The following is a 16,863-nucleotide window of genomic DNA, read 5'->3' on the forward strand; positions in this document are numbered from 1 at the left end:
ATCCCAAAAACTAGGAAACAAAATGTGTCTGGGTATACACTATAGGTGTGTTAGAGTGGGCACAAGAAGCCCCAGAATATCGCCCCCTAGGGGCATCTGGAGAGTAGTAAACCTAATTTATTTGACAGTTTACACTTTCAGGACAGAAGCCCCCAATGCACTTGCAGCATCACATCCTTTCTTCAGCCGGTGAAATAGACTCTTCCTACCTGTCCCAAAACATGATGCCATAGCATTTTGAGAAAGTAATATTTAGTATGTACTTAACTCCACCAGCTTGTTTCACATCTTCACTGAGCATGTTTTGACCCTTAGGCACATAGGGAAGCCAGTGGACTTCACTCAGCAAGGCCTTGACCCCAGGCTCGGTCTCTAGGCAGGCCCTGTACCACAGTGGGCTCCAATATGGAACATGAAATGCTAATTGTTCCCTCACTACCATTTTGAATGTTATTTGTAGCTGTTTCACATACGGTAACTTTACGGTTTGAATTTTATTGGTCCTTAAAGTGAACCTATATTTTTCTCCTTAGACGGTTTTTATTCATCCTTTTAGATTAGTGATGTCATCGATGAGATCATAAGTTTGGAATCCAGCTACAATGATGAAATGATGGGATTTGTGGACAGTGCGAACCTACCTAGCACAGTAAGTGACTCCTATACACTTTAACACGTAACTGTTACATTACAGTATTTATCTTTATAACTTGATAAACTACTAGATTTTACAAGCCGTCTTGCAACTTTTTCATAATTACACAGTGCTTACTTCTGGCTGCCTTTTGTGGTTTTTGGTCATGTCTTTCAGTTCCACCAGAGAGAAGTTTAGGTTTGCTATCCTGGTGTCACATGTAGTGGATGTCACAAGCTGGTCTTGTGACACCTAGGGGTTGATTTACTAAAGGCAAATAGACTGTGCACTTTGCAAAGTGCAGTTGCTCCAGACCTTAGTAAATGAGGTAAATGTTAATTTTGGACAATTTCATGCTCCCAACTTTGTGGGAACAGTTTGGGGACGGCCCCTTCCTGTTCAAACATGACTGCGCAACAGTGCACAAAGCAAGGTCCATAAAGACATGGATGAGTGAGTTTGGGGTGGAGGAACTTGACTGGCCTGCACAGAGTCCTGACCTCAACCCGATAGAACACCTTTGGGATAAATTAGAGTGGAGACTGTGAGCCAGGCCTTCTTGTCCACATCAGTGCCCGACCTCACAAATGCTCTTCTGGAAGAAACATTCCCATAGACACCCTCCTAAACCTTATGGACGGCCTTCCCAGAAGAGTTGAAGCTTTTATAGCTGCAAAGGGTCGGCCAACTCACCGGACTAAGACTGGGGTGCCATTAAGGTTCATGTGCGTGTAAAGGCAGGTGTCACAATACTTTTGGTAATATATTGTGTTCATGTGGCAGGTACAGCCAGGTGTTTCTGATCAGCCACAGAAAGTAATCCTCTACAAATCTATGACAGGCTGACACTGTCTGTGGCTGTCCACGGATGTTTGCATGTAATTACACATTAAGCGATTAGTTGCAGTTGGGGACAGATGTGCGCCCCTGGACACAGAGAGTTCATATCTATTCATCTCTGACTGCAAGTGATGTCTCAGTGTGTGATTTGCATGTGAACCGCTGCAGATTTATGAATTGATTGATTTGTACTCCTCCCTGCAGAAATACACTGGTCCGGGCAATGTACTGCCTAATGCCCAGTGTGCATTAGCCTAAAAAACAACCAATATCTGACTTTAGAGTCTTTGTTGCGATCTGCAAAGATTTTGAGAAAGAATTACTTCACATTACCTGCAACTAGAGAGGTCAAGGATGGCTGGTTTAAGAGCTATTTTAAGGCTTAAAAATATGTGAATAAATGAATGTCCATAGTCGGGGCGCAGATGCACTTTAAACTTTTTACCGTTACTGAATAAGGCAATCTTCTTTGAATAATTTAGACTTATTTTTATAAGGTATTGCTCTAATGAACTTCATGTCTTCCCAGCTTCCAGGATCAGGAAACCTCCTTGATATGTTCTGCACTCCAGGAATGTCCGCTCCCGGTATCACTGTTAGCAACTCCTGTCCAGCAGACCTGCCAAATATTAAAAAAGAATATTCAGGTAGGTTTTGTTGAAGACATTTCGACCCATTTATTGAAGTGGACAGCCGAAATAAATGGGTCTTCTGGCAATATATTGTACTGCATATTATTATCCAATGAGCAGGTTCTCCTGCTGTAGTGGAAAGAGATGTCCGTCCCTTGTTTTTATTCCTCCTATGTAGTATTGGGCTTGTAGCACAAAGAGTGGCATTTTTATTGCCTCTGCTAACCACAGGTCTACGATCTTTCACAGACCTGTAATTAATCACCACAGAAATACATTTTAGTGTTTAAAATATCGAATTCAGTTGTGAGAGTGGAATGCATGAAGCAAGGTGGGTTGGGTTTTGAGACTGTAAATAACAATACAAATATTTGCCTGTTCTGCAATTCACATTACATATTGTTAAAGCGGAGTTCCACCCAAAAATGGAACTTGGGCTTTAAGGGAAGATGACCCCCCCGACATGCCACATTTGGCATGTCACCTTTTTGGAGGGTTCCAGTTCCCACTTCCTCCCAGGGCACCGTGGCGCCGGAAGTAAGTTCACCTCTTCTCCACCCTCTCAGCAATTATCTGGAACACATCACAGGTCCCAGATGATTGCCCGGCCAGTCACAGCGCGCATCGCAGCTTGCACATGCGCAGTGCGTTTGTGAAGCCACAGCTGGGCGTCCACAGTGTCAATGCCGGCACTGCAGAGAGGAGGGGGAGATGAGCGGGGCTTCGTACGCCCGCATTGCTGGACCATGGGACAGGTAAGTGTCCGATAATTAAAAGTCAGCAGCTGCACCCCGCTTCTGTACCCTTTTAATGAGCTTTCACCCCTACTGTTTTTCTTTTTATCTACTACATGTGGAAGCAAAGATCTCCTATCTACCCATTTGTTTTACCATGTCTTGTTTTATTGCACTGCTCGGGTTGTTACTTTCTTTTATAACAACATGCTTTCTGTATTAATGGCTCTAACTGTTTTTTTTTTTCTGCTTGTATTGTGGGGTCTGTCCCTAACCGGAGATAAATAAATAAAACTATATTTGAAAAAAAAAAGTCAGCAGCTGCAGTATTTGTAGCTGCTGACTTTTAATTTTCTATTTTTTTTTTAGTCGGCACTCCGCTTTAAGCCATAGCATTTATTTATTTTATAAAATATATCACAGTGCAGTAATTCTGACACCTTCGCATTTTTTAGGTTGAACATATTTTTTATTGTTACAAGATCAGTGCAAGTAAATAATACAAAATGGTAGTACATTTCCAAAAATACATAAACATTGAGGTACAGGTATATAGGCATAAAGAACTGCGAAAATAACAGAGATGATTTATACCCAGTTTAAACATGAACAAATGAAGGAATCAGTTGATGGGGAAAAGAGGGAGGGGGTGCAAGAAGGAGGGGAAGGGGGCAGGGGAAGGCAAGGGAGAGGGAGAGAGGGAGACAGGAACCCCGAGACAGGAATCACTTAAATCAATTCTACAGCCTCCAGGGCGGATCTGGAATGAGGACCTGAGGTCTAACAAAGGTCGCCACAGAGGGGGAGAGGGAAGGTGAAAGGGAACCAGTTAGGAGAGGGCGCACATAGGGAAATGAGAGCATAGGCCCGCAAGCCGTGTGACCCCCAGGATGGCGTCCCAGGTAAATGCTTAAAATACAGGAGGGGACAGTGTCCTATCGAAGACCACTCAGGAAGCCCGGTGAGGCCGAGTGATGGCGCCAGATAGACCACAGGGCAGTGAACTTGTCATATCTGTTGTCCACCTTCGCCTGTAGTTCCTCCATGACCATCACATCATTAAGAATTTCAACCCATCCAACCACCGACTCCTTCGCATTTTTTGAAGCAAAATAACATAATATTTAATGAATTAATTTAATTTAATGAATCCAATGAATTTAATGAACTCCAGTCAAGCATGACATGGCGATAAAACAAGGAGATGGTTAAAGTTTTTTGAAGATTTTTTTCATTATGAATAGAGCAAGTGGGGGTTATAACGCTGAATCATCACTTAGGCTCAGAGGAAGAGGGTCCTCCCTCGAAACACGTTAGTCACTTCACAATACTGTCTGGTCTTCTGGCATGAAGCCTTATAAGTGCAAAGGGTGGGCCAACTCATTATTCAACCCTACGGACTAAGACTGGGATGCCATTAAAATTCATGTGTGGTAATATAGTGTAGGTTAACATAGAGGGGAGTTTGGAGACAGAAAACAAAAATTCAAATGCTTGTAAAAGCAGCTTTTATCAGCTGCATTGTGCATGAGGCCTTAAGTCCCTTTCACACAGGCGCCTCCGTTTAGTGGACTCTGCTTGCTCAGCGGGGGGAGTGATTCGCTGATCCCCGCTGAGCAGGCAGGTGACAGGTCCGTCTCTGCTCACTGTGCAGAGCTGAGACAGACACAGTCCTGCTCTCCTCCATTTTCATCCGATCCTATCTGATCCAATCCATCTGGATTTTGCAGGCAGGATCGGATCAGATAGCAGCGGATGTCAGCGGATATGTGTCTACTGACATCCACCGCTCCATAGAGGAGAGTGCAAGGTCTGCTGACAGGCGGGCCTGATTGGACAACCTGTGTAAAAGGGGCCTTAGAGACATAGGTACTCTTTTTAAATAATTTCTCCAGTGAAATGGTTGTAGATTTCTATAATTTAAATGCAGTTTCGTTATGGGGTTTTAAAAGATGGCAACAATTCATTTAGATTTCCCAGATTTTCATATTTTCTTTTTTCTTCACACAGAACATGACACAAAAACACTGATGAAAGAGCGTCAGAAGAAGGACAATCATAACTTAAGTAAGTGATATTGGAGATAAAGCAAACTGGCCTTCAAAAAGTACCTACCAAACAAGTTCTCCCCACTAGTCTGTGTTAGCCACTGAGGCACTCTGGGTTCTGGATGTGAAGTATAGACATCTCCCCCGTCTCCTATAATGCAGCTCTTGGTGCTTGAGAGTGAGCTTGTTATATTTGCATGTGAGCTGCTGTGGTGGATTGGTGTGGAGTATAGAGGTTCAAAAATTAAGGCTGGGTTCACGCTAGTACTAATTGGATGTGGGTTTCCCTGCATCCAATTGGCATGACAGAAGATTGTAACCGGTTGGCACATCTCCGGGGGGGTTGCTGAGCAGCTTGCACAGGAGTCCTGTGCGTCTTTGGCTCATTTTTTTTTCTTTTTCTTGAATTCGCCTGTGATTCGTCCCTTAAAAGGGAGAACAGGGACACACTGGAGTGCTGCTGCAAGTCGCATCCGGAATTGGTGTGAACCCAGCCTAATGCCGTGTACACCTGACCGGACTTTTTCTACAGCAAAGTTCAGACTGAATGAATCCGTCGGACAATTCGATTGTGTGTGGGCTTCATCTGACTTTTTCTGTTGCAAAATCTGATGGACTTTAGAAATAGAACATGTTTCAAATCTTTCCGTCGGAACCAGTTCCTATCGATAAACTGACAGACCAACAACGATGCAAGGGCAGCTATTGGCCACTGGCTATTGAACTTCCTTTTTCTAGTCCCGTCGTAAATCATCGTGTTAAAACGATTGCACTTTGGTGTGATTGTGTGTAGGCAAGTCCGTTTCAGTGGAACTCCGTTAGATCTCCATCGAAAAGTCAGTCGAAAAGTCCGTCAGAGTTGATTCCGAGGGAAAGTCCGGTTGTGTATACGTGGCATAAGGGTTTTCTGAAGTGTGGTTACAACTGTTTTCTTTCACACTGTCTCTCTCTCTAATTGAAAATCTGTATGAAGCTGTGCAAAGGGGGAGGGAGTCAGTCCTCTGACTCATTCAGCTGTGTGCATAATGTGAGATTCAGCTATTTGAGTCCTGTAAACAGCAGACTTTATTTTAAGAGAAACTATTATTATTAAAGTGGAATTAATCCACCAGACCAAATGCTAAATTTTGGGCCTTCAGAAGCTTTTTGCCGTAATATGCAAGTTTGCAAAGCATATTTGCACACTGTGGCAGACTTCCCAACAAAGATCTTTTCCAGTGCTGCAACTTCGGCGTTCCCTCTATCGCCAGTGTTTCCAACTTCTCCAGAATCAGAGCCTTCAGCCCCTTGATTGGCCGCGTCCAGATGACCATGGGTACAGGAGTCACCGCATCCCAAAGCAAAATCATGCCAAGGCTGTACACCGGACTGCACATGCGCAGCTCAGTGTACATTTACAGAAAAAAAAGTTCTGACAGACAGGTAGAAATATCTATGATAGAAGAGACATACACACATCTCTTCTGACATAAAAAGCAAATTTAGTTCCACTTTAAGATTAGCCTGGTAAATGTGGAAAGTACCCCAGAGTTCCACCTCCTGGCTGGAAAATTGTAAAAATAAAATATTGTGTAATGTTTCATATTTATCTGATCAAAACTTAAAATAGGCTTTTTGAGCCTTTATTTTTATTTTTTTTCAGTCCTCAACATAATAAATAAAGTAAACACAATGGGGTTGATTTACAAAAAGCAAATACACACTGTACTTTGCAAAAATTCAGTAGAACGGCTACTCCAGAGCTTAGCAAATGAAGTAAAGCTTCACTTTGCAAAGAATACCCAATCATGTGCAAGGAAAATTAAAAAAACAGCATTTTTGCTTGCACATGATTGGATGATGGAATGGATGGATCTTTACATTGGGGGGAGGGGAACCTCTGGGGAGATCTAGGATGGAGGAGGACCTGGGGGTCCTAGTAGATGATGGGCTCAGCAATGCCAAGCTGCTGCTAACAAAGCAAACAGAATATTGGCATTAAAAAGGGATCAACTCCAGAGATAAAACAATAATTCTCCCCTCTACAAGACTCTGGTCCGGCCGCACCTGGAGTATACTGTCCAGTTCTGGGCACCAGTCCTCAGGAAGGATGTACTGGAAATGGGGCGACTACAAAGAAGGGAAACAAAGCTGATAAAGGGTCTGGAGGATATTAGGTATGAGGAAAGGTTGTGAGCTCTGAACCTATTCTCTCTGGAGAAGAGACACCTGAGAGGGGATATGATTTCATTATATAAATACCGGACTGGTGACCCCACAATATATAAATACCGGACTGGTGACCCCACAATATATAAATACTGGACTGGTGACCCCACAATAAGGATAAAACTTTTCCGCGGAAGGGACTTTAATAAGACTTGTGGCCACTCATTAAAATTAAAAGAAAAGAGGTTTAACCTTAAACTACATAGAGGGTTCTTTACTGTTATGCCGCATACACACGATCGGAATTTTGGCCAGCAAAAGACAGATGAGAGCTTTTCATCAGAAAATGCAACCGCGTGCGCGCTCCATCGGAATTTAGTTGACCGAATTCCCACCAGCAAAAAATTTGATAGCATGTTCTCAATTTTCCCGATGGAAAAACGTTCTATCGAAAATTCTGATCGTGTCTATGCAATTCCGACACGCAAAAACATACGCATGCTCAGATTCAACTACGAGATAGAAGCTATTGGCTACTAGTTATTGCACCTCCTTGTTCTAGTCCCGTCGTACGTGTTGTATGTCACCCCGTTCTTGGCGGTCGGAATTTGCTGTGACCGTGTGTAGGCGAGACAGTTTGAGCGGAAATTCCGGGATTTCTGACAAGAAAACCATCAGAGCTTTTTCCAACGAGAACTCCAATTGTGTGTACGCGGCATAAGAGTGGAAAGGATGTGGAATTCCCTTCCACAGGCGGTGGTCTCAGCAGGGAGCATCAATAGTTTCAAATATTTTAGAATTAGATAATCACCTGAACGACCACAAGATACAGGATATACAATGTAATACTGACATATAATCACACAACATACAGGATATACAATGTAATACTGACATATAATCACACAACATACAGGATATACAATGTAATACTGACATATAATCACACAACATACATGATATACAATGTAATACTGACATATAATCACACACATAGGTTGGACTTGATGGACGTGTGTCTTTTTTCAACCTCACCTACTATGTAAGTAATTTACTAAGCTCTGGAGCAACTGCTCTTACAGAGTGCAAATGCACTTTGCAAAGTGAACAGTCTATTTGCCTTTAGTAAATCAACCCCAGTGCATGCTTCCTTTAAAGAGGAAGTAACGTCTTCCTTTTTAATTGTACCTACAGGTAAGCCTATAATACCATTTAGGAGATAGTTACTATATACGCCACTGTCATCGGCACACGCACTCTGTGCCATTTCTTCAGGACCCTGTGCCGTGACCGGTGGCTCCCGCGCACGTGCTTGGGAGTGATGTCATTGTAGCTCTGGCCAATCACAGCGCCGGAAGCCTGTGAACCCAGAAAAAAACTCTGGGGAAAATATCAGCCATCTCAGCGGTGTTTGGGCGCTGCTGATAGAGCTTTGTTCTAAGGTAAGTTTTTCATAATGAGCTAGTATGCGATGCATACTAGCTCATTATGCCTTTGTCCTACAGTTTTTTTTTTATAGGGTTCACAACCTCTTTAAGCCTAAAGGCCAGCTTTCTGGTTGTGTGGCACTGTCTGGTTGCGCTGATAAACATCGGTTCACCTTGGGAGAACTGTATAAGAAAGAAATCGAATTGGGAGACAATAGAGCATCGTGTTATGAAACTTGATGGTTGCAGTGAGCCTGCGCTGAACACGTGTGGGTGGACTGCAGCCCCTAGGCTTTCAGCTGCCTTCTTTAAGCCACAGGAATGCTGACAGAGCAAGTCAGGCCAGTCTGGGTGTTGCTAGTGCTTGGAAACGTCTGTTTTTAGTTACTTCACCACAAAAATAGTTTTTACATGCTCCAGCACATACATCTATGGGGAAGCAAAAGATAAAGAGGACTGAAAAAGTCAGAAACATGCACAAAAAACTAGATGTCCAACATTTTATCTAATGCTCCTGTGCAGCCTGTTGCTCTATGTTAGATGCCATTTAAAGGGAAATCATAGTGTGATGAATAGAATATGCATGCAGACATTGCTACCCTTCTGGCAATGCTAACTTCTCTGTCACTGACCAGCAACAAGCATGCAAGTAGTGAAACACGTGTGAAATATGTGCAACACCAGTGATCCATATCTGCATCTACTTTGTTTGGTGGAGCCAGAAGGTAGAAACTATCGCCAGGCAACTAGTATATTCATTAGAGGTTGAGAATAGTACCTTCATAATTTCCTTAAGGCTAGGTTCACACTTGGGTGATGTTAGACATTGCATGTGATCTGCACAGTGGTGAGGTGCGAATCACGTGCAAAGTCTGTGGGATGCAAATTCAGCCATAGAGATTGTATGGCTGAATTCGCATCGCATTCACGCCAAAAGTGTGCAGGACCCTTTTTTTTGGTCCACACTGGAATTGAATCGCATGGGTGTTCCCACCTATGCGATATGATTCCTGCATCATTTGGCAGTTCGCACTGCGGTCTGCGAACCGATCTGGGGGTGTCATTAACTTTGAATTGACAGTGTGAACCGCTGGCAGGCGACGTGTGATACGGGAACTCACATTGGAATCGTGCTGGTTCCCGCATCCCATGTGACTCGGGACGTAAAAGGTATATGAAGCCAATACTTTTTATTTTTATTTATTTTTATCTTTGCATGCAACCTGGATAGGTTAAAACTAAGGTTGCACCGATACCGGTTCTTTATCAGCGAGTACTGATACTTTCGGTCAAGTACTCGCCAAAACTGAGTACCGATGCTTTGCGATTTGCGTCAATAGAAAAAAAATATATCAAATTGCACTGCAAAGAATAGTATGCGATTTGAACAGGAATGCAGTGTGATTCTTGTCTCTGAATCCCGCGATTTTCCCCACTGCTCCTGTGTTTGTATAAAAAGTGAAAAGCGCCATCTAGTGGGCAGTTTACATTTTTATAGAACTTGCAGGACATCTGGTCACATGTAAAATAATCTACATAGGTGTCCCGGTCAGCTGATAGTAGCAAATCAGGGCCGTTGGAGGTGCTCACAGGGCTGGGGGAGAAGTTTCTGGACCCAGTGTGTATAGGGCGGAAGTGATATCATCTTGGGGTCAGACTGCCTCTACATCTCCTCCAGCCCTGTGAGCACTTCCAGCGGCCTGTGCATGCAGGCTCTATGTACTGTGAGTTCTAAAAAATGTTAAACTGCCCACTAGATGGCTATTTAATCCCTTTCTATACATATACACACCCACAGGAGTGATGGTGGAAATCACATGCAATTCGGACAGGAATTGCACCTTGTTCCTGTTCAAATCACATGCTATTCTTTACAGTGTGATTTGTTCCCATTCATATTGTATTGACACAAATCACACTGCAAAGCATTGGTTTTTTTGGTTGCACCCTTTTGTTTTGTTTTATTGTTTTTAGTACAGAAGATATCTTACCCTATCTGTTTTTCTGCAGTTGAACGCAGGCGAAGATTTAATATCAATGACAGGATTAAAGAGCTTGGGACCCTCATCCCAAAATCCAGTGACCCGTAAGTATGATCACTGACAGCCTCTGATTACCAGATCTTAAATATTTTTTTTTTATTCCATACTTTATTTAACCACATGCCAACCGTGCACTATAGTTTTACTGCTGCAGGGCGGACCAGCTGCGCAGAATCCTATATATGTTTGTTACTTTACATATCCGGGTAGGAGTCACGCGCGTGCCTACCCAGCTGTGCTGTCACTGGCTCCAGCACATGCCCATCACCGGTTTCCAACCAATGATTTATGGCAGGGACCCTCCGATTGTCGGAGCAAGTGACAGGAAAGAGATTTGTGTATGTAAACAACACAAAGCTTTATTCTGACAGCAGCAACATGCCGGTTTTTGTTTCCCTGCATCCCTTAGGGCCGGTTCACACAGCGGGCGATGCGAGGCGACACGACTCGCCTCGCTCCCGCAAGTCGCCCCCGTTCTGTACAATGGAACCGTTCTGAGAGGAGCGACTCGAGTCACTCCGACTCAGAAAAAAGGTTCCTGTACTACTTCTGGGCGACTTCGGGGGCGACTTGCATTGACTTCTATACAGAAGTCATCTGCAAGTCGCCGCTGAGGTCGCCGCAGGTCGCGGCGAGGCAAGTCGGAGACGCCTCGCCGCGCCTGCAGTGTGAACCGGCCCTTAGTAAAAATAAACCACACAGTAAACCCTTTACACATAGTTAGGAACACATTTAACCCCTTAGTTTCCCCAGATGTTAAACCCTTCCCAGCCAGTGTCATTAGTACAGTGCCAGTGTATATTATTAGCACTGATCACTGTATTAGTGTCACTGGAGATGTCAGTGGCCAGTTCCCACAAAGTGTCAGGATGCCTGCCATACTAGCACAGTTCAGTTATAAGTTACTAGTATATAAAAAAAAAACAGTATATATCATAGTTTGTAGTAGAGCCGCACCATTAATCCTTAAAAATTCGACATTGTGATTCAACTCTCCTCACGACATTAAAATAGCTTTTTCCCGATTCTATGTAGCAAGTGCAGAGAGCTCTCTGCCCACTTCTGACAGCTGACAAACGTTTCATCATAACATGGCTTAGGCAGAGATGAAGAGAAACATTTTATCTTCAGTTCTTTTAGATCAAAGGCATGAACTTCAGTCTGTAAATTAGGTCAGTTTAACAACTTAAAGTGTAAATTCACTCTTACAGAAAACCCATAAATTGAATTTACACTAAACCCACTCCCCATCCCCCCGTCCCGTCCCACTAACCTGGAGTCCGGCGATCCCCCGCACTGACAGATCGTACCAGTCCTGGAATTTGAAATCCCCATGGCTTTCTCCCATCTTTGCCTATGGTGAAAAGGATGGGCTACACAGGTTCTGATTGGTTGGTGCCACCCATGTGACAGTGCTGACCAATTAGAATGCTCCTAAACGTACCTCCTGACGAGGTCACACTGTATTTGCGCAGAGGTCTGTCAAATGCAATTTTTTGGGACAAAATACACTTTAATGAATTAAAAAAACGAAACAGTAAAGTGGTTAGCCCAATTTTGTTTTGTATAATGTGAAAGAGGATGTTACGCCATGAGAATCGTGATCTTTATTCTAAGCAAAAAAATATCGATTCTCATTTTAGCCAGAATCGTGCAGCTCTAGTTTGTAGACGCTGTAACTTTCAGGTAAACTTTCACATAAAATACCTGGCTCATCCTGCCTGGCTGTGCCCTCACCGGTTTATCATGGCTGCTGAGCCCTGACACTGTGGTTAGTATGTGCCTCCGTCATCCACAGCTCTCCTCTGTCCTCCTCTCCCTCCCCTCCCTGCCTGTCAGCTAGTGACAGTGCCTGCCCTTCCCCTCCTGCTGCTAAAATTACTTTCTAATTTTTATAAAATCCTCTCTGTTTGATAATGTTAGGTGCTCAGTGTATGTGCTTTATAAAAAAAATGCAGATTTGTACCTTATTTCAGAGCACCGCTGGGCGCTGACGTGACCACCTGTCTCTCTCCTCCTGACTGAAATCAGCGGGGGATTATCAGACCCTCCCGCTGTAGCTGTCAGATCGAGAGAGGAGAGAGGCAGGCAAACACGTGAGCGCCAAGTAGTGTTCTGAAATAAGGTACAAATTGTCATTTTTTAAATAAAGCACATACACTGAGCCCCCGACATTATCAAACAGAGGATTGTATGAAGAGCACACAACAGTGGCTTAACAACCACCTTAACTCTTCTTTTTCCAGTGACAGCTGTAGAGATTTCCTATTACATCTTATCCTGGCTGCATTGGTCACCAGGACAAATAGAGAGGGTGAATCTTTCCATCAGTAACACAGACCGAAATAAAAACCTGACGCTGGTTATATCCTCTCTACTTCACCCAAAACTAGAATATAAAATCTTGACTATAGATATAGTTTAAAGAGAAGTATGGACAAACATTTTCTTTTGGATCTTAGGAATACATTCACTTTTGTTCTTTTTGACCCAAACAAAAGTGTTTGTCCATACTTCTCTTTAAACTATATCTATAAGAAAAGAACACACTCTAGGCATCTGTACCTGAATAACACCTTTCCTGCCAAGGGTGATGGCTGAGTATGTAGAATCCATATGAGCAAATTAAGATCCAGATAGCCGCACTCCAAAAATACTCATTTCCTTTATTGAAGATACAGTCCATACAAAACAGATTAAAATTGCAAACTGCTAACGCATTTCACACTGTCACAATGCTCTCAGCCCTTGTACACACGGTCGGAGAATCCATCGGAATGTGTCCTATCGGACCGTGTCATCGGATAATCCGACTGTGTGTGGTATGCATCGGACTGATTCCGTCTGAATATCCATCGGACCCAATTTTCCAACATGTTGGAAATATTTCCCGACCAACTGGTTTGATCGGACATACTCCGATCATGTGTAGCGAATTTTGATCGGACCAAGTGCCACGCATGCTCAGATCAAATTCCTACATCAAAGCTATTGGCTACTAGCTACTTCTGAAAGATCGGATTTTTCGACAACTTAGTCCGACCGTGTGTATGCAACAGTTTCGGACACAATCCGTTGGACTAAATCTGATGGACAAAATCCAACGGATTTGGTTGGCAGAATCTCCGACCGTGTGTACAGGGGCTCACTGGTGCTTAATCATAGCTATTGCCCACTATCAGCTGACGGGTCAGAGCTGCACAAGTATGGAAAGGATCTTGACAATAATGTCAGGATGCACCCATTTGCATGATTGATGGCTGTCTCCACTTTTCGGGGTGCAGCAGATAGGTGAAGCCAGCTGCAACCACCCCCTCACCAGTGACCACTAGAGATGCAAAACAGGAGGCAGTGATTGACCACTGCCAACAGAATGAGTACTGATTGATCTCAGTCTCAGATCTGGCGTGGGACAGCTGCGGTGTCATACAAATGCTGCAGTATAGAGGTGAGTATGTATGGTTTTTATTTTATGTATCCCAAAGTTCTCCTTTAATGAATTCTGAAATTGCCATTGGCTGTGAACAGTGACGGGGATAATGGTGATGACACAGTATACAGCTTCTCATGACATCGCTCATCATAGCTAAGCTCCATCCGGTGTTAACAGATTTAATGTTAATTTTTCCTCTTTGTTCCAGCTTCCTCATTTATTGTTTTCCCACCCTCATGTGTTTTGCATATTTTCTATTTCCAGGGAGCTGCGCTGGAATAAGGGCACCATCTTAAAGGCATCTGTTGAGTACATCAGGAAGCTGCAGAAGGACCAGCAGCGAGTGCGCGATCTAGAGGGACGCCAGCGCAAACTAGAGCATGTGAACCAGAGCTTGCTCCTGCGTGTACAGGTACTGTGCAGTACATGCAGGGTTATGGGGATTGTATAGTGGCAAGGCAGTATTTTTTTAGTATAATGTACTAACATAATTGTTATACTAATCTCCTGCAGAAATATAGGCTAAATAAGCAGAAGCCAGTAAAAAGCTATAGAAAGCATTCAGTAGCATTTTCGTAATTCCCGAAAGTCCCTCATTTGGAGGAAATGACGCTCTTTCAGAACCAAATCCTTCTTTATTTTCAATGTGCCTAGTGTTGGGCTCTGTATATACAAATATAATATTTTACTGCTTGAGTTGTATATTTTGCACTAAACCTTTCATCCATCCTTGAAGCGGAGTTGCACCCAAAAGTGGAACTTCCGCTCTAAGCACTCCTCGCCTCCTTAAATGCCACATTTGGCATGTCAATTTTCTTTGTGGGGGGGGGGGGAGTGGATACCTTCTTTTTAGTGGGACATCCTATCCCACTTCCTCCTTCCTCCTCTCGCCCTAGACGGCGCCTCCCTGCCAGCAGGTCCCAGAAGATTGCCTGGCCAATAGCAGAGCGCAGCGTGACTCGCACATGTGCAGTGCGTGCCCGGCTGTGAAGCCGTAAGCTGTCACAGCTGGGTGCCCACAGTTGCTATGATGGAGGAAGGGGAGAGGAGCGAGGCTCCGGGCGCCCGCATCACTGGACTTTTGGACAGGTGAGTGCCTGTTTTTTAAAAGTCAGCAGCTATACTTTTTGTAGGCGGGGGGAAGAACCTGAGCGCATTGCAGCCCCGGAGCATGAGACGCAGTTAACCAGACCCACCGCCCATAACCTTGAGGGTTAATAAGGTGGAGTGCATGAGAACACACCTTAATGAAATGGTCTTTATAATGACTATTATGGGGCAGTGGTGTATCCGGCCTCAGCCCTGGTTGGGACCATTTGTGATGGTCCTTCGTTCTCTCTCCCATTCCCTGGAACTGGCCAAAATGTATTGGCTGCTTTCTCATTGATGCATCCAACTCCTGACGATTGGCAACATCCCATGAAGCGCATGTTCATCTATGGGTGGCAAGTATAAGCATGCCCTGATAACCGTATCATATTACAACTTTTATTAATTTCATTTAACCACTTCCCGCCGGCCTATAACAGAATGATGGCCAGGAAGTGGTTCTGTTATCCTGACTGGGTGTCATATGACGTCCAGCAGGATAACATGCTGGCGCATGCTCACTGGGGCGCGCTGTGTGTCAGTCTGACACGCCGCATCTCTGATGGTAATAAGAAGCCTCTGACAGAGGCTTCTTACCATGTGATCAGCTGTGACCAATCACAGCTGATCATCACGAGAACCAGGAAGTGCCGGTAAACGGCATTCCTCGGTTCGCACTGACAGGGAGAGCCGATCAGCGGCTCTCCCTGTCAGAGAAGGGGGGTCTGTGCTAATAATCAGCACATTTATTATCAGCACAGCCCCCATCAGATGTGCCAATCAGTGCCCCAATAATAAAAAAATAATAATAAATAATAATAAAGTCTGCCAGTGGCCACCACAGTGCCTATCAGTGTCCATCACAGTGCCAATCAGTGCCCAGCATTAATACCTGCCAGTACCTGCCCATCAATGCTACCTGTCAGTGCCCATCGGTGTCGCCTGTCAGTGCCCATCAGTGCTGCATATCAGTGCCACCTATCAGTGCCCATCAGTTCTATATATCGGTGCCTCCTCATCAGTGCTGCATATCAGTGCCCATCAGTGTCCGTCAGTGAAGGAGAAAACAAAATGTTATAACAAACTATTTTTTCAAAAATGTCGGTCTCTACTATCCAAACCTGCAACTATACTGCTCTAAACTCCTCAAACCTACCACTATACCACCCTATACTACCCAAACCTGCCACTATATCACCCTATACTACCAAAACCTGGCCCTATACCACCCTATACTACCCAAACCTGCCACTTTACAACCCTATACTACCAAAACCTGCCACTATACCGCTCTATACTACCCAAACCTGCCACTATACCACCCTCTACTACCCAAACCTGCCACTATACCACCCTATACTACCCAAACCTGCCACTATACCACCCTATACTACCCAAACCTGCCACTATACCACCCTATACTACCCAAACCCTCCACTATACCACCCTAAACTATCCAAACCTGCTATTATACTGCCCAATTTTACCCAAACCTGCCACTATACTACCTTAACCTGCCAAACCTTGCTCATCATAGCCAATCATATTTTATTTATCACAGTCAGATCAATGAAATATGCTTTGTTATTATTGTTAAAGTTGTTGTAGATAATATTTATTTTTATAACCTAATTCTGCATAAAACATTTAACGGTGTAATGTCATGGGATAAATTACAAGGGGGTGTTTAGGGGCAGGGTAGGGATTGGGTGGGGCAACTGGTGGCAAGTAACTCTTAAGGCCTGGCTAGTAGCTCAGGACTTGAAATTTTAAGCCCTAAAATACTCAATCAACTTTTGTCGAAGAATAAGCTTAACAATTTTTTTTCCTTTTTAT

At 43.9% G+C, this 16,863-nt stretch overlaps 1 protein-coding gene across 1 annotated transcript in view; it reads left to right on the forward strand.

The window, feature by feature from the left end:
• LOC143941211 (transcription factor E3-like) overlaps positions 1-16,863 on the forward strand; it is a 41,766-nt gene that overhangs the window by 17,846 nt on the left and 7,057 nt on the right. Inside the window, exons 4-8 of the mRNA XM_077463254.1 lie at positions 557-649; positions 2,004-2,121; positions 4,851-4,907; positions 10,474-10,549; positions 14,203-14,350. Of these exons, the coding sequence (XP_077319380.1) occupies positions 557-649; positions 2,004-2,121; positions 4,851-4,907; positions 10,474-10,549; positions 14,203-14,350 (492 nt within the window). The remainder of the gene's footprint in view (positions 1-556; positions 650-2,003; positions 2,122-4,850; positions 4,908-10,473; positions 10,550-14,202; positions 14,351-16,863) is intronic.

Source organism: Lithobates pipiens, unplaced genomic scaffold (assembly GCF_037356315.1).
Source record: "Lithobates pipiens isolate NorthernLeopardFrog02 unplaced genomic scaffold, aLitPip1_a1.2 Scaffold_3, whole genome shotgun sequence".
Taxonomy (NCBI): domain Eukaryota; kingdom Metazoa; phylum Chordata; class Amphibia; order Anura; family Ranidae; genus Lithobates; species Lithobates pipiens.